At 31.8% G+C, this 18,146-nt stretch overlaps 2 protein-coding genes across 2 annotated transcripts; one reads left to right on the top strand and one right to left on the bottom strand.

Moving 5' to 3' along the window:
- The first annotated feature begins 906 nt into the window (after nt 1-906).
- On the top strand, nt 907-8,475 carry LOTGIDRAFT_227895 (hypothetical protein). The gene is made up of 12 exons (XM_009045537.1): nt 907-1,408; nt 1,986-2,043; nt 4,523-4,616; nt 4,944-5,037; nt 5,265-5,366; nt 5,652-5,716; nt 5,881-5,970; nt 6,369-6,532; nt 6,769-6,955; nt 7,381-7,523; nt 7,837-7,999; nt 8,351-8,475. Exons 2-12 carry the CDS (start codon nt 2,006-2,008, stop codon nt 8,417-8,419), a joined length of 1,209 nt encoding a protein of 402 aa, XP_009043785.1. The 5' UTR covers nt 907-1,408; nt 1,986-2,005; the 3' UTR covers nt 8,420-8,475.
- A 290-nt stretch (nt 8,476-8,765) lies between these two features.
- Nucleotides 8,766-17,808, bottom strand: LOTGIDRAFT_227894 (hypothetical protein). Its single transcript, XM_009045536.1, has 9 exons — nt 17,778-17,808; nt 14,210-14,525; nt 12,679-12,909; nt 11,425-11,621; nt 10,907-11,170; nt 10,508-10,642; nt 10,287-10,372; nt 9,836-10,029; nt 8,766-9,528 (listed from the first exon to the last, which is right to left on the bottom strand). Exons 2-9 carry the CDS (start codon nt 14,510-14,512, stop codon nt 9,343-9,345), a joined length of 1,596 nt encoding a protein of 531 aa, XP_009043784.1. The 5' UTR covers nt 14,513-14,525; nt 17,778-17,808; the 3' UTR covers nt 8,766-9,342.
- Nucleotides 17,809-18,146: the final 338 nt, after the last annotated feature.

The following is an 18,146-nucleotide window of genomic DNA, read 5'->3' as shown; positions in this document are numbered from 1 at the left end:
TTCTATAAAGGTTCTTGAAATATGAAATATAGAGGAAATGAAACTACAATTAGTACACTTAATGTGTAGAGTTTGGCATAAATAACAGATTTACTCCTGATTTCTATGATAAGTATGCTCTGTTATGGCAAAATGAACATTCTTTATCCTTAACATTAAAGTAAATCTAGCTCTTAATATCTACTTCTATGCTACCCTATTGGTGCAAATAGATGGGGTACTATGTTCTGTCATTGGCCAGACTAAAATGTTTTTTTTTTGTAAGCTTATATGAGAATTTTCCCCATAACCACACCAACTTATAAATGCAGAATTTTTGGTATGCCCATCTTTAAATTAGCTACCCAGTACCCAGACCATCAATGAGTCCACCATCAACATCATGACATTACTGGATATTCTGAAATGTCCCTATTCCCCACATGGTCAAAATTAAGTGTTAACTCATCGAGTTGTATGGAGATTGAAGAAGAGAAATCTTAAAACATTATATTCAGATGAAAAAAAAATCACAAGCCCAAGGTACTATGAAAATGAAAATAAAATGATCCACATACGGACATAGATCTAGACTAAGTATCGATAGTGCAGTGGTCCCAAAGAATAATGAAAAATGTCAATCAATGAAAGAATGTTTTGAGAGAATGAGAAAATAAAATGAACCACGCAAGGACATAGATCTAACGAGAGTAAAAACTCCTTAATTTAATGGAACCTCGCTAAAAGTTATTCACCTAATCGAACTTATTGAGTTAGATCTAATCCTACTTAATAATTATGATCAAAATTAAATTTTTCGCAATGAATATTGTTTACTTCTTGAACCAATCAGGAACGGCACAGAGAAAGTTACCCAAAATGCAATTTCATCGAAACTGGAAGAGTTCCGGTAATAAATTTAAGGACCTCGACGGTCAACAACCCTCTTTCAAGAAATTTCCCAACATTACTTTCTACGATTTTGACACATTTATTTTTGCTTTGGCTTCGAGCATAGCCATTCACGAATCGTGAGCTAGCTATCCCGTTAGTGGTTAGGCGTGAAGTTATTCGGTAGTAAAAGGTCATAGATTTGATTATCAAGCCCTAAAAATGTAAATGGTTAGTGCTCAAAAACGAGCACCAACGACGAAATGATTGATATAAACAGATTTAGCATAATAAATTTAAAGCAAGAAAACCCAGAATTAGGTGGTGTAGAAAATTTTAGATGAGTAAGGTGCTCTCGTAAATTGTTAGCCGAATGATTGAAAGTCTCTTTGTTCACACTCAATCTATTGTGTAGAAACAAGAGATTTTCTTGACAGTCTGGATAATTAGAAAAATCATACTAAGGCGGTGAATACGAAAATAAACAGTAACTTACAGATAATAGTCTAACAGATATTTTGTTTTCAGTCATTTATAGGTGGGTAAATGTCTATAGGTGGGTAAATGTCTATCTTGATGGGTTTTTAGGCAAATAGGGCCCTATCATGAATATTTTGTAAATAAGATTAGCCTACTGTCTGTCTATGTCTACACTGTTTTCTGAATCAAAATTTGCCAATCATTCCCATATGAATTGAAATATGAACTAGAAAATACTTCTGAGAGTCTTACATTGTCTTTGGGTTGATGAAAATATCAACCATATCTAAAAATACTAGATAATGAAAGATTATCTATGGATTGGTGAAATGTGTAATTCTCACAGGAAACTTCTAGGGCCCACTAAGTCTAATATTTTTTATGGATTTGAAGACATTATAAGACTAATGAGTATGAAATTCTTGAATATGGTTGAGTCCATAGAAATATTAAGTTTGATGAAATTACAATATTTGTGAATGTATGTTTCCCTCTTAAGACAACAAAACTATTTGGAAGCTAAGACTGATTTCATATATGAACATATTGCAAAGCTACAGCACTCATAGCCTAGGCTTACACCAGTGTTCAGTAATATTAATTAAATATAAGCTTATCATGCTTCTTAATTTTAGATGTCAGAAACTGAAGTGCTATGGAAGTAGATTTAACATTAAGTGCTGAAGATGTCAAGTATGTATCAAGCTATTTATATTGTTGAATAAACTTGACTTATAAATTAAACCACATTATGATTTTTGTGTCATGTTCAAATTGTAGATAGACAAGTACCCAGACAACAAGTTGGATTACTTTTTTATACGCCCACATTATAATGTGTAATAAATAATAAAACTTGACATCAAATACCATCCTTTAATACCCAACGTTTCGTCAAAAAAGTTTTGACTTCATCAGGGGAAGAAACAAACTATATGTTTCTTCTCCTGATGAAGTCAAAACTTTTTTGAAAATTTATTAAAGATATAAGAAAATTTATGCTAATAAATCATTGAAGTGTTGATTCTAGCTAGCACATATAAATATGAATACCTCAACATTCCTTATTATTTGCATATTCTTAAATTTTCTTTAATTCATTTATTCAGCAAACCTAACACCTGCCACCTATTGTATGTGCTACACTTATATAATAGGATATAGCCATTAAGTAATTGCTTTACCAGTTGATGAAATAAATTGTCAGCTCGTAATAGCCTACTGTCAGTTTTGACTTCATCAGGTGATGAAGTCAAAACTTTTTTGACGAAACGTTGGGTATTAGAGGATGGTATTTGATGTCAAGTTTTATTATTTTTTCACCAAGTTCAGTATACATCAAATGAATCGCTGTACTACTAGTGGTATTGGTGATCCCATCAAAAAGTCTTCTGTGATTGGTTATTGCTGCCTGTTTTTTCTTTTTGGAATCACCACATTATAATGTGGTCGTATATTGTCTTCGCCGTTCGTCCATAATTAGACGCAATAGAGATAACAGTTTTTATACGCCCACACGTAAGATGGGCGTATATTGTAATCACCCCGTCGGTCCGTCGGTCCGTTCACATTTGGCTCGTGCTCACTCTACAGGCTACAATTTTTTACAGATTCTTTTGATTTTTATTTTGTGTGTCAATGTCATTATGAAGATGATCCCTATTGATTTTCGTGATGATCGGATAATTTTTCACCGAAATATCGTGTCTGACTTGACGTTTTTCTCTATTAGCTATATTGTGCAACTCGTGCTCACTCTACAGGCTACAATTTTTTACAGATTCTTTTGATTTTTATTTTGTGTGTCAATGTCATTATGAAGATGATCCCTATTGATTTTCGTGATGATCGGATAATTTTTCACCGAAATATCGTGTCTGACTTGACGTTTTACTCTATTAGCTATATGTGCTCACTCTACAGGCTACAATTCTTTACAGATTCTTTTGATTTTTATTTTGTATGTCTATGTCGTTATGAAGATGATCCCTATTGATTTTCATGATGATCTATCGATTTTCATGATGATTGGATAATTTTTCACCGAAATCTCGTGTCTGACCTGATGTTTTACTCTATTAGCTATATTGTGCAACTCATGCTCACTCTACAGGCTACAATTGTTTACAGATTCTTTTGATTTTTATTTTGTATGTCAATGTCATTATGAAGATGATCCCTATTGATTTTCGCGATGATCGGATAATATTTCACCGAAATATCGTGTCTGACTTGACGTTTCACTCTATTAGCTATATTGTGCAACCCTGAAGTCACTAAAGACTGTTTAATCATTTCTGACAGCTGCCAGTGGGCGTATGTTACCTTGCCTGGCAAGCTATCTTTATCTCATTTTAATGAAATTTGGTGTGATCATTTATATGGATGAGATCTTGTACATGTTAGAATTTGATGATCTTTCGATGAAAGGTTTTTAAGTTATTGCCCTTAAATGCGTCAAAATTTGTTTGGGAACAAAATAGAGTCTACAGTTTTCATTCGATTTAAATGAAATTTGGTGTGATCATTCAGAGTGATGAGATCTTGGACAAGTTCGAATTTGGCTATCTTTCGATGAATGTTTTTTGAGTTATTGCCCTTGACTAGGTGTGATCAATTATAATGATGAGATCTCAAACAAGTTCGAATTTGACGATCTTTCGATGAACGATGAGTTATTGCCCTTCACTTAAAAAAAAATCGGTCAAAATTTGTTTGAACACAATAGAGACTAAGTTTTCATCCGATTTAGATGAAGGTTGTTGTGATCATTTATAATGATTACATCTTAGTCAAGATTGAATTTGACGATCTACGGAATTTGAGTTACTGCATCAAAATTTGTTGGCTTGTTAATGCGATAGAGTGACAGTTTATGTCAAAATAAATTTTGTGTGTTTGATTTAATCAACAATATTTTGCACAAATTAGATTTTTGGTTCGACTTGACGCAGATTGGTGACCACCCTTGATATACTGAAAATGTATCAGGAAAGTGGGCGTATCTTGCTAGGCAACCACTTGTTCAAAATAATTATGCGAAAAAATAAGCAAATTTTAAACTATTATTTAAGCAGTCATGATTTTGGTGTCGCATATATTAGGTGCCTGTCTCAATAATGTATAGAAATGTAGACCTTAGTCGCAATTACTATTAATGTTTTATTTTTAGTCCATTGGAAGAGGCATTATATAGTTTGCCCCTGGTACGGTTAGCAGGTGAATTTGATCCTGATGTCATTTCTCAATTAGCTGCTTTAAAAGAGGTAAGATAGATTTTGCATTTGATTAAAATATAGTGCACATTGTTCATTTGATAAAGCTTGTGTACTGCTTTAATATATCAATACAATGTTGCAGAATTTATTTTCATTGCGACATGGCAGGATTTCAAAGATGAGCCTTTATGATGGAGCAATCCTAGCTCAAGAATGTAGAATTGTTTTCATTGTTTGTCTATTTCCCTTATATCTTATCTTTGGTCAAAATGAGCTCGGAAACAGTTAGATTTTCAAATGTTTTGAATAATAATGTTTTTCCCTTTCCTACGTGCTCCTAGATTTAAAACTAATATTTATTTCTCTTATATTTAGAGAAAAAAGGATGCCAAAACATGTTTCATTAACACATTATATAATAAAAATGTTTTGGAGGCCATTAAAAATGAAAAGGAAGTAAACCAAGCCGGTGAGTTGATAAAATAGACATGCACGACAGGTTAACGGGTCTTGTGGAACTACCTCTATATTTCTATAATTCTTTGTAGAAATTCTTTTAATTTTAATTATGAACAAATTTAGTTATTTTTTACTCTGCACAAAATTTTGAATCCAAAGTGTTAATTGCTATTTATTATCCCATATGAAACTGTTGTAAATATTTCCTCTTAGATTACAACTTTATTTTGTTTTCAGATGAAAAGTTAAAAGCAACTATGAAAGAGTTGCAGAAGTCCACATCAGACCTTGAAAACTCTCTACAGAATATTCATTCATTGTGTGAAACTTCGGACCAAGGTAATTCAATTGTTAGTTTTAAAGGTTATTTTTTTGAAAGTGTTGTAAATGGTTAGAATTGTTCCGACAAGTCTTGAAACTCCATTGACAAAATTCCAGATGTCAACACTCTTATAAGTCAGCCCAGAGTATATTGTCTCCCTTTAAAATGCACAAAAAAATGAATCTGATTTTGGGATATGGTTTCTTGAAGTTATGTCTGTAAAGTATTAGATTTTAGTTGAAACAGAAGTTTACTTTCTACTTTCTTTTTAATTTAAAATGATTCTTATTTTTCCATTTTAGCATTTAATTTGATAAAGACTAAAATAACCGAGTTGGAGACAAAATCCTCTTATCTGGAGGAAAGGGTATGTCATTCTAAGTTTGTATTCATATTTCTCCATGATATGACAAAGAATAAAAAGATGACAGTATCGATTGCATCAAAATCTAAATCTGAAGATCTCTTGATGCTATTTTTCTGGATGGTGGTGGGGAAAAACTGTGTGACAATCTGTTTATATCCTTCCAGAAAAAAGTTCTTGAGAATTTGAAAAATGTCCAGAACCAAAATAACAAAGATAAAATCAGCAAGGAAGAGAATGAAAAGAGACAAAAAGAGGTAAGCTTTTACTCCCATTCTCTCTCTCATTCTTAAATGGATGTTTGATTTTCAGTCCCTTTAAAGACTTTTAGTTCATTGAGATTTCATGTGATGTTCTTACATAGTTATCATCTTTGTTTCTGACAAAACAAATATGTCCAATTTCTTGTTACACATCATGGTACAATTCAGAACAAAAATCAGTATTCAAATATTTTTTGGGTCGGATAAGTAGTAATAAGCAGTGGCTTCTATTGTATTCTTTACTACTTTACCTACTTAGAAATAATATAGACTGCTTTGAATTGTACCCAAATGTGCTCAAATATCTATAATCTGTCAAAATTAATTACCAGGTAAATGCATTTTGGGAAGTCAGTAAGTTGTTTGTGCTCTTTCTTTATGTTACATTTCAGATTATGGATGTAATAGGTAAAGTTGAAGAGAACATAAAGCTACAGAAACTAAAGATAAGGAAATATGAAATGAGTATTAGTAGAGCTGAAGAAAGAATAGAGCTATTAAAAAATATCAATTCTGAAGAATCAGTTTATATGTTTGATCAGCAGAAATTAGAAAGGTAATTTCTACTTACTTTTTTTATTGTTGATAATTCAAATTTTACTGAGTAATTGTGTGTAAAGTTGATTTTAGCCTTAAAACAGTCTAAAATGACTTGTCTAGTAGAGAACTATGAAACCTTATATTTGAAATAAACAGATTTTCCGTTGAAAAATTTCAGCCAAAAATCTAAATTTTTACTGAAACTTGCCCTTTGTAAAAGCAAACTAAGGATTCCTTCTGTTTCCATTACAGTCACAGACAGCTACTACATCATGTGGAATCTTTGGGGGAGAAAAATATCAAAATAATGTCTGACAATCAAATCCAGATAGAATTTAAAAATACAACAATTGAAGGAGATAAAGACAAGCCTACATTGATATTAACTGTAGAATTTAAACAGGGATATATGAATACTTCAGTACTAGCCAATGCCATGGTAGGTTGTTTAAAGAGAAACATGGCATCACTATTGCAGCCAATCCATTTACTATTTGCACTTAAGTCATAATTTGACAAAAGTTTTTTGTAATTTAAGTTGATCTGGGCACTATACCAGCATCTTGATAAATACCGGTATAGGAATTTACATCTTTAGTACTACTGAAATATGGTAATTATCATGATAAACAGTCAATCAATTTGTCCATAAATGATTTAAAAACAATACTTATATATAAGCATAATTATGGTGAAATATTACTGATAAATATTGTGACATCTGCTTAAACCAAGGAACCACAGACAGATAGGAAAGGAAATTCAAAAGGTGTAAATAGAAACTGTAGGCTTTTCAATTATTTATGTATAGGCATCCCTCAAAGTTGTAATTTTACAGTGGTTATGGGTTTCTTATATTTTTAGATTAACAACCCATCATTAGATGTAAATGATATTGTAGAGGATTGTGTTAGAAATAATGATTTAAAAGGTTTAGTTTCACAGCTAAAAACGAGGTGGTATTCACATGTACCGTTGCTTACAGAAATAACTCACTTACAAAACAGGTAAGATTCCCAGAATTTTAGAAATCATTGCAAGTAGAACATCATATTGAGCAGTTTGCTACTCTAGATGTGCTGAACTCGGAATTAGCATATAAACTGCTCTATATGGAGAAAACAAATTGTCTTTCTCTAAAATTTATGATTTGAAAATTGAGATTTATGATTAACATAGATAGATAGGGGTTGAGTGAAATGATATTTACAGAACCAGTGATCTTGGTATAATTTGTATTTATTTTATATCATTAAACCTTTGAAACTAATAAAGCTTTTAAAAGCAACAGTAATTTTGAAAAGTAAAATTGTTTTGTAGTTCTGCTATAGATTGGATACAAGAAGATAGTTTATTAAGAGTAATGGTAGGAAAAGGTGGTAGTGTGGTGTGTACCTTATCTATCCCTTTTAACTATCCATTACATGGTTCTATACAGTTGGTAGATATTAGAGGTTGTAAAGCAGAGGCTCAACAAATACAGGTAACTAACTCAATATCTCTCAAGTGGTGATACAGTAAGTTAAAAGCCGCCTTCTGGTTGGATCCTTTAAGAATTCCTTCAGTTATATCAAACCCAGTTTTCCCTTGAAAATGTTACAGCTGATATGACCAAGCATACATGCAAGTAGCACCATGCCAACACCCCACCAAGAATAGTATGCTATGAACTGCATATGTTGGAGATGCTTCTAATATTTGCAAACTGCCATTTGTTTAAGACAATACAGAATAGGAAAAAATTAATTCCTGTTTGAAATTGATGTCATACTTCTAAAGTTTTTAAACTTTAGATACAGGTTTGTATGAAATGTTTCCCTTTATTTGATTGCAGACAACAACAGATTGCAAAGCTCTTGAAGAATGGGTAGAATATTTGGAAGGAAAGTTTGGAAAACCTTGACATATGAATTTGTATCATTTCAAGGACAAATAAAAATTTGTATATAGTTAATTCTCATTTACTGTGTCAAATTTGATTTTGTATTACATAGTGCTATGTTTTCTGAGCTTATTTTATGCTATAGCGACTCAACTACCATTTTGTTCATTTTTCTTCTGCCATAGATTTTTATATGGAAAGAAAATCAAAACATATGTTATGTGGATAAAGATTATAAAACCTCTCATTAAGTTTGTGAGAAATAGTTCTAGTTGTAAGCATTTGATAGTGGGTACTTTAATTGTCTACCAAAATTTTCAACATATAAGTTCGCTTTGTACCCATATAAGAAAACTCTTGTGCTTGTATTGTTTATTGTCAGTATAATAAGAGACAAACTGGTGAAATACATTTTCTACTTTCTCACATTTGCAAAATTAAACGAAAGAGAACACAGGTGAGTTACAATGACTAAAACCTCTCAAGTGAACAACCATAACAGAAAATACAAAAACACAAAATCATAATAATTTCCATAATAAATAATAGCACAACTTGTAATGCCCTAAAAATAAATACATACAGTAATTAACAACCTTGAATATAACATTTCACACAATGATGCAAGTTCTCACAATTATGAAAAATCATGAAATCATGATAAATTCTTGCACTCAAAAACATTTTTCAATGCAACCTTTTAACACAATTCTAAAAATTACCGTAAAATTGCCTATTCTACTACTGTGTGAATCACAACAAATATACTGTATGTGTCCTTAAAGTATAGAGATGATTCTGTGGTCCTCTAGGAATATAACTCGAAGTAACATATTACTCTGTCAAAATGAGTAAGCACCCTCTACTGGTACAAAAATATAAGTACCAAGAATAATTAAATCACATTTATGCAATATTGTCTTCTTGGTACTAATTAAACTAGATTATAATTCAGTTATCAGATGGCTGTTTCTATTGATATCTGACTTATGAGTTGTAAATGATTTGGTATCAGATATAGTTTGAGGTAATGGTTGTCTATTAGTTTCTGGTAGAGTCATAACAAGAAAACCACCAATTATTGTAGCACTACTAAAGGCAATCACAGGAATAATGGGCATTTTCTTTGCCTGAAAAATAAATGTGTATTGTTAAAGTGGAATCAATCTTTTCTGGTCTAGCACAATTGGTAGTTAATTAAACTAAACGCAAAATAGACTATGCAGGAAAAACTGCCACAGTTGCTGATAAGAATACTATAATAATCTAACCAAGCAAAGTGTCTTCAGATGTGAAGACACTTCTAGACAATCTTTACTGCCAAACTTGGTCACATTTTCTTAATATCTGCTTTCAACATCTTGTGAATGTGTGTAATTGAGCCTTCAATCATATTATTGCATGTTTTCTAAATCTTGGGTTAAATAAATGACTTACTGCATAAATGATAAAAGGTGCACCTACAGCACCAAGGTTTTCAAAGAATGAAGCAATACCCATTGCAAGATTTCTAATAACTGTAGGGAATAACTCGGCAGAATAAAGATATACAGTAGCATAAGATCCTGTTATAGCAAATTTACTGATCATAAATAATGTTGTTTTCAACCATTGTAAACTAATACCACTTTCTGAAATCAAACAAGGTGAAACAAATATTCAAACTTTCTCATGAAAAGGTTCATGAATACTCAAACCAAACCTAATTAACATCAGTGGATACACTAGGGACTTATATAGCACTTTCAATATGTTAAATTTGAATTGTATATTCTAAAACATTACCAAGGAAATGTGAACTGAAAATGTGTGCTGACAAAATACGTACATGTGTATAAAAACACTCATGAATTTTTATACCTATGAGTAATGTGATAGACAGTTTTACCTGTTGATGAAGGACATAAAGCCGCAGCTATGGTTGACATGGCACATAAAAATAAAAATATCATTAATGGTATCTTTCTTCCAATTCTAAAATGTAAAATAAAATGTCACCTTTTAATAACACCAGCAGATGTCACTGAATCTGTCGACTAGACATCCCTTACAAAAAATTTACACTACTAATAATTATACATGTAATGTAGTATAGCCATTGGTACTTACCGTGTTATAACAAACATACATATAATATGAGCAGGTATTTCCACTAACCCACTTAGAAATAAGTTAAGAAATATATCACCATGTAATACTGGCATACTAAATGAGATTCCCATATAAATTAAACTGTTGACTATACTGAAACATTAAAATACAGAGAGGTTGCTAGACATGATAATATACATCCACATAGTAACTGAATTTCATGACATAAATGTATAATTTTTGATGCACTACCAAAGAAAACATCAAATTGCTAAAATGGTACTTCTATCAAAAATAAATGTTTCCATAAAATCTAAAGAAAATCCATTAATTCCATGCTCAATTGTCTTTCTGAAAGGGTATCCCTTCACATTCTGCATTCTAAAATCATTAAAAACTAATGATAAATAAACTTACAATAAATATATAATAACTAAGGTATAAAATCGAGTATTTTTCATACAAAATAAATCATGGATGGAATTCTTAATTTCACCAGTTATATAATTGTCTACAGGTTCTACATCTTGTTCTTGTATACAACTTTCATTACCATTCCAGCTATTTCTTTCTTCAATTTGTGAGGTATGTTGATTTAATTGCTGTGCCCAGTTTAAAACTGTGCTTGCTTCACGATATTTACGATTTGCTACTAACCATGACAACGATTCTGGTAAAAACCTATATCAAGTGAATCATACAATTAAAAGGTTATCGCTTTGTTATCTTACTCATACTAGTATTCAAAAGAAATATCTTGTCATTATTGAATGTTTGGATCTACCTACAGAATGAACAAAGATATTAACATCATATAAAGAGCTTCCTTTCCGTTGTTGTATGTACACTGATTTTAAATGTTTACTGACTGAGCTTCATTTGGAACAGAGGTGTATTAATGTGTATGTATTCATAAATAAATAAAAAAGACTTACAGGACATATATGACAATAATGAAGTTTGGTAGAGATATAAGTAATTGAAGATGTCTCCAGTTTCTAATTAAATAACCAAATAAAGCTAGTAACATTATTCCTGTAGCCCAAGCTATCTGTATACCAACAGATGGTATTGTTCTCACTGAAGCCTGATATGATTCTGTTATCATTACAAATACTGTTAATCCAATACCCTGAAATATAATAAGTTATATCATTGACAAATTTCTAATTCCATGGATGTATTATTGCTTTGATCGGTTATTTACAGTTTAATGTGGGTAAGTGATGTGCTGAAGGGGAAACTATGTGCAAGAAATTTTGACTTGTTAACAGGTACTTTGGAGAAAATATAACTTTGGCATTTAATCGATTATGAAATTTGATGATCAAACATCAAATTAAAAATTCCTGGAGACAATAATCGATTATTTCAAATACTTTACCCAGCCCTAGTCCTAATTAGATTATAGAAGATTGGGGGACACTACATTTCTACTTTTGAAGACCAATATTTTCAAGAACAACAAACAAAAACCTCTTAAAACATGGCAAATTAAATTTGTTGGTAACAGCTGAACTTTTATCCGAAGAGATGGTCTGAATTTACGATTACATCCAGTAAATTAAACAATTTATTGTGAAAGTAAATAGTTGGTAATAAAATATAATTAAATTAGAGTATAACATTTTTTAGCGTTAAAACAATCAAATAACGTGTGTAGGTCTATCTATTTCAATTTTCAGGCGAGGAGGCTAGAATGAACTATTTTATGGTTCCTTAATATCAAGTTTTGATCAAGATATTTTGATATAGGTTCCCCTATTCCACAAACATTCTACAGTTTTGAGACAATAGTGAACATACTCGATTGTATATTCAATTGTATTGGATATTGTAAATAAACTTATTTATAATACATTTAAGAAAATAATTATTAATAATAAATATTAAAAGTTTAATTTTTTCTTTTAAAGCTGCCTTTCTTTGATTGACAAATAATATCTGGACTATTCCATCTTAAAGTCTGAGGTAACAAGCATAAGGGCAATTGTGCATTTGTGTCTAAGTATTGGGTTGTCTAACTAATGGAAAGACACAGTTAAATAACATGTCTTCATTATTATAGATAAGCATTAGAAGCCCAATGAAGTGTATAGTGTACTGCAACTACAGATTTCTACAATTTCTCTCTGACTAATTCTATGAATGCCGAAAAAACAATAGTAAGATGTTTCAAGAAATCTTACCATATTCAAAAGTCCAATAAAAAATCTCATTATAGTAAATAATATAAAGCCATTTAAAAATGCCACGCCAACACCAACAAATCCTTGTATCAATAGACAAACAATAAGTAATTTCTTACGACCATATTTATCTGAGAAATATGTCAAGCCTAAAGCTCCACAACCAGTTCCTATCATATAGATGGTAGTTGACAATTCTATTTTATAATCTTCATCACATACAAGATTCCACTGAAATTATAATGTTTTTTAACACCTTATAAAATATATACAGCAGATTTTGTTTTTGTTTCCATGTCTGTAATCATATGATCCAAACCAAAGTTAATTGATCAGTGGGTCCAAGGTATCACAACTACCGTTTTCTTTTGCTTTTAAAACAAATAACAATATATTTTGAAAGTTTAATCAAATATTAAAATTTGTTGATTTTCGTCCAAACAAACTGTTATCTCCTCTTCATAGAATCTAGACCGAAACATCGTGTCTCTCAATGGCGTCGATAGAGAGTCAGAATATGAATATATCTTGAAATAGTGCAACCAATTTGGCTGCATTGGAATATTCTTTTCCTTGAAGTTTGTTTTCCAAAAAATTAAATATATACTGAATAATATTGTCATTGCCCTTATTCTTGAAAACGTGTTCAATTTTTAGCTTGTGAAAACTCTAGGAGGCAAATATTAAACCTTCAGCGCAGTACTGAAAACCAAGTTTTGTCAAAATCCGGCCAGAATCTGCCTTTTAGTGTTTTAGAGCTAAAATTTGAAAGAAATTTTCAAGAATGAGGTCAATAACTCCTATGAAACATTTTTCGATTTTTTTTGGTTCATCCTTGGGTGTTAACACTCACACCAAAATATGTCAAGAATTATGCCTTCTAGAGTGTTTGCGAGCTAAAAATTGAACGCATTTTCAAGAACAAGGGCAATAACTCATACTAAATATTTTTTGATTTTTCTGATTTTCAATAGGGTTTATCCTTGGATGATAACAAATACTCATGCCAAGTTTCGTCAAAATCGGTCAAGAAATGTGCCATCTATAGTGCTTACAAGCTAAAAATTGAACGCATTTTCAAGAACAAGGACAACTCATACTGAATATTTTTCTTCTGATTTTCAACAGGGTTCATCCTTGGGTGATTATGAAAACTCACACCAAGGTTTGTCAAAATCCATCAAGAATTGTGCCTTCTAGAGTGTTCACAACCAATTGTGGACGGACCGACGGACATGGGTGTCAGCAATATATGCCCCCCATTTCATGTCTCTAAAATATGTACATGTATTTAGATTATTTAGATTTCGGGAAAGGGAGGGTTTGATTCTCCCAAATGTACCGGCCTAGGTTGGAGCAGACACTTTATTTAGAAATTAGGATTAAGGGTCTTGATATTGGGTTTTCTTCTGTTCCGATAATAATGCTTGCCTGCTTCATGAGCATAGTTACTAACCTAAACTCAATGAACAAGGATTTGGAAAAAGCTACAAAAAGGTAGTTTTAGAGAAGATCAAAAGGAATTTCTTACATCTGTGACAATCGTAGATTGAAACTGGCTGCCATATTGCCATCCATCTTCGCAGCTGCGTATAACACTGTTGTTGATGTCTTGATAATATGTGACAGTACAGGAATCAACTGTAAAATTATTGTCAGCTACATTGTTTGTGGTGTTTGGCACTGAGCAAGAATGACCTGGGTCTGCTGCCAAGTACACAGGAGCAAACACATGCCAAGCTCCACGTAGGTATATTAAACCAAGGCCTAAAAACAAGACTGTATGGTAACATCCACATTTTCCTAGACTTTGCAATTTCAAATCTGCCTCCATAGCATCATGTTACCTAAAAATTAAAGTAATATAGCTTGCTAGGCAAGGTAATATACGCCCCCCTGGCAGCTTTGATTTTAAATAAAAATATTTGGCAGCATACCAAGTTTCTTCGAAATCAGTAAAGAATTGTGCCTTCTAGAGTGTTTACGAGCAATTGTGGAATGATGTCTTATGATCTAACACCAATACATCACAAATATAATTATACCTATACCAGTGTCTAGTGGCCAGTGGCCTAGTCTCTGTAGATAACATTAATAACCTTTTTCTACTTGTTGCAAAGCTCAAATTCAAACTTACATCATCAGTATGGAAGTTGGAGCTTTTTATTCAATGTTATTCACTGTTATCTTTTAATTCTTTTTTATTTAGTTTTATTTCTAAATTCTTATCTCTTAATTTATATCCTGAATTGATTTTGCACCTGAATTCAACATTTTTTGATCAAATAAAAATAGCTCAACATATCTTCAAACACAATTTGTTAAACAAAAAACTCAAGGCTTGACCTATGACAGGATCTGTTGCTGTAGAACACTACAAGCATCATTAAATAAAGTGATTGTCTCTGTTGATACCTTCTGCCCACTTTATTTCAACACAAAATAAAACCTGTTAAAGGCTAGCACACACGAGAGCTCCCAGATGAGCAAAATTTCATTGACCTGAGCTTTACCTTAGAGCTTTCGTAAACTGGATGTTGAGTCATAGACGTCTAAAAATAACTAGATCACGTGACATTCTCAGTGACTTAAACAAAATGTCGGACGTCGGCAACGACAACCGTGCAAACGATTCAGAATATGAAGAAATTTTACTTCTCTCTGCTATCTCTGTTTTTAAATTGGGGGATCCATACGTCGTACAGACACGGATATTCTGGCCTTACTTCCACCAACTTGTCTTTGATAATTGCTTCAGATACAAACTCGCATTCACATTAGAAATACTGGAATAATCATTATCATGTTAAACCATACATAAAATTCAATTTTTTTAACTGAATGGAATGATTACTATCGTGCCAATAGTTAGACGGAAAATGACTTAATGTAAATGTAATGTATAATTAAAATGAAGGGATTTGGAAAATTTCCCCAAATAAAGTCTAATACGTGGGTTATTGTACTACAAATCCAGCCGATTTTTAGTATTGTTCCCTCCAGAATCTACTCCATCCCTTTTGTTTCTGGCATTTACCCCTAAGAAAATCAAAAGAACTGTTCCTTTTTTTTCTCATTTGCCCAGCAGCACTATTTTATACCTTATATCATGTACTGTCTGTCTTTAACAATATTTTGGTGAAACAAAAACAATTAAAGAACATGATTCAATGGCCATAGATTTGATATAAATCATAATTTTGACAAATCTGTTGCTAAACATTTCAACCATTCAGATCACACTATGAATAATGTCCGAATTACAATTTTCATTGAAAATATTCATGAACAAAACGATATCCCAACAAGAACCTACAGGCCTCTTCGAGAAAATTTCTGGATAAACAAATTCAAAACAATACAGCCAAATGGTCTTAATGTCCAAGTGGATTATCAAATTGTTCCATTTGTTGTACTTTTCAATAGCACAGCTTGTCAAGCCATACCAATTATCAAGGAGATGTACAGGGAACTACAACAAAAATTCCCTGATATATTTAAAAAAGTTTTAGTTATTCCTTTTGAATGCAATACGAATCTTAATGATATTTTAGTCCTTGGTAGACTTAAACCCATAGCTCCATTGAACTTTAATATCAATATTTGTGATCATATATATATTTTTTTTACAGACTATTGGTTCATCTCCACTTTAATTCAATACTCTCTCTTTAGTTCATAGGTTGTTGGTTACAGAAACAGAAAACGACAAACTTTATTCACATTAATATATATACTCTATTATTTTAGAATCATTTAATTTATAATAAGTATTACTTTATAATTTAATTTCATTACTCTCTAAAAATCACGTTGCCGGAGCTGAATTTCACCTCGGCCTGTGCTTTACAACCACTCTTACCTAAGGAAAACTATTCCCTGGGGATCTCCGTCACCTGTAGCTGAATAACATTTTTTGATCGTCACTACTATAATAGAATCAATTAATCATACACTTACGTTTTAAATGCAGGTGGTCAGGAAAATTCTATGCAAATTTAATTCCCAAAGCAGCATACTTTTAAAATAGTTAGCTTTCACAGTAAACCATTACCTAGTTGGCCTGGATGATATAGGTTATTTATAATCAAATTCGTATTTTATAGGGATTCAATCCGATTGTACAGCGACATCTGTAGTCATAATCATGACCTTCAAATATAATTGACATCGATTTGGAGAAATGTTTTAGACATTTGTTGGTGGAGTTTTTGCGTTTGACTAATTGCATTTGAAGATATGTGAATTTAAATTTGTATTTAGACATTTGTATTTGAAGATGCTATGCATATGCTAGATTTGCATATGTAGATTTATTTGGACATTTTTTTGGCAAGATTGATGACAAACCCAGTGTTTATTGAAGAATGTTAATATTAAGTACCGTACAATTAAGGGGCAGACAGACCCTGGCGGAACAAATGCGCGGGTCGAATTAAAAATGAAATAGCTCCCATGGAGCATGTTAGAGCAAGCAATTTATTGAAAAATCGAATTTTTATATGCGTTCCAACACATATTTTGCAGCAAAAGTGTGTATTATTCATATTTTGTTGAATTTAGCATACAAATATAGGCTACAAAACTGTAGGCTACTTATGTTGTAAGTTTTTAATGAAAATTGCCCTCTGTCAATAAAGTAGGCCTATATAGGCATAGGAGTACCCTACCTACTCTACAGTCTACTAGTACTCGCTGTTGGAAACTGTCATTAGTCATAGCTAGCCCTAGCCTAGGCCAAGGAACGCATGTATGAAGGCTTTATCTATCTATTATAATAGTTATCAATTTAACCTTAACTATCTTCTATACTGTCAGAAACTTTAGGTATAAAGTTGCTAAAGAATGATTGACTGTCATTTTGCAAGTATTCTGTATAATTATTATCATTATTGTAATTTAGCGAGTGTTCGGTAGTCTAAAGACTTTTTGGCTCTTTCTTTTAGCTCAAGTCATAGAAGCAAGTACTTGACTTCAATGGTCAAAATCTCTTTAAGTCTAAAGACTTTAATGCAATGGCCTAAATAAATAGACGTGTCTTTTTAAAGAGTATAACAAAAGTTACCATTCAAGTTATGTCGAAAAACGATTAGATCTACCTTGAAATTATCAGCGTGGTTTCATCATTCGACATTTCTTTTCTTGTGGTCAAAGGGAAATAACTTTGATATATTTGTAGTCTGTCGTTTTTCTTATCGCCATCTGCTGAATATGGCTGAATATAGATGACTGATCGATATCGTGCATTCAGGGGAAAAAAGTACTTGTGATTTTGAAATCTACGCAAGATTTCTACAATTGTGAAAGTAGGACGTAAAAATCCATTTCATTTTTTTTTTACAGTTATTTCAAAATCAGACTGCAAAATTGTTTTCAGATTTTTTTTTGTATGAGACGAGAAGACTGTTGTTTTACTAGTCTACAGTTTTATGTTCAGACCATACCAAACTTTCACTCATTGTGCACTG

Source organism: Lottia gigantea (genome assembly GCF_000327385.1).
Source record: "Lottia gigantea unplaced genomic scaffold LOTGIsca_1, whole genome shotgun sequence".
In the NCBI taxonomy this organism is placed as follows: Eukaryota; Metazoa; Mollusca; class Gastropoda; family Lottiidae; genus Lottia; species Lottia gigantea.
This window is presented reverse-complemented; position numbering and strand designations above follow the sequence as displayed.

Bases quoted from the DNA above. Each gene is read 5' to 3' on its own strand.
- LOTGIDRAFT_227894 (XM_009045536.1), bottom strand. From the start codon at position 14,512: ATGGAGGCAGATTTGAAATTGCAAAGTCTAGGAAAATGTGGATGTTAC. The intron at 12,910-14,209 runs GTAAGAAATTCC...TTATAATTTCAG, and splicing joins AATCTACGATTGTCACAGAT to TGGAATCTTGTATGTGATGA. The intron at 10,030-10,286 runs GTAAAACTGTCT...GTTTGATTTCAG, and splicing joins TTTATGTCCTTCATCAACAG to AAAGTGGTATTAGTTTACAA.
- LOTGIDRAFT_227895 (XM_009045537.1), top strand. From the start codon at position 2,006: ATGGAAGTAGATTTAACATTAAGTGCTGAAGATGTCAA. The intron at 2,044-4,522 runs GTATGTATCAAG...TTTTATTTTTAG, and splicing joins TTAAGTGCTGAAGATGTCAA to TCCATTGGAAGAGGCATTAT. The intron at 8,000-8,350 runs GTAACTAACTCA...ATTTGATTGCAG, and splicing joins CAGAGGCTCAACAAATACAG to ACAACAACAGATTGCAAAGC.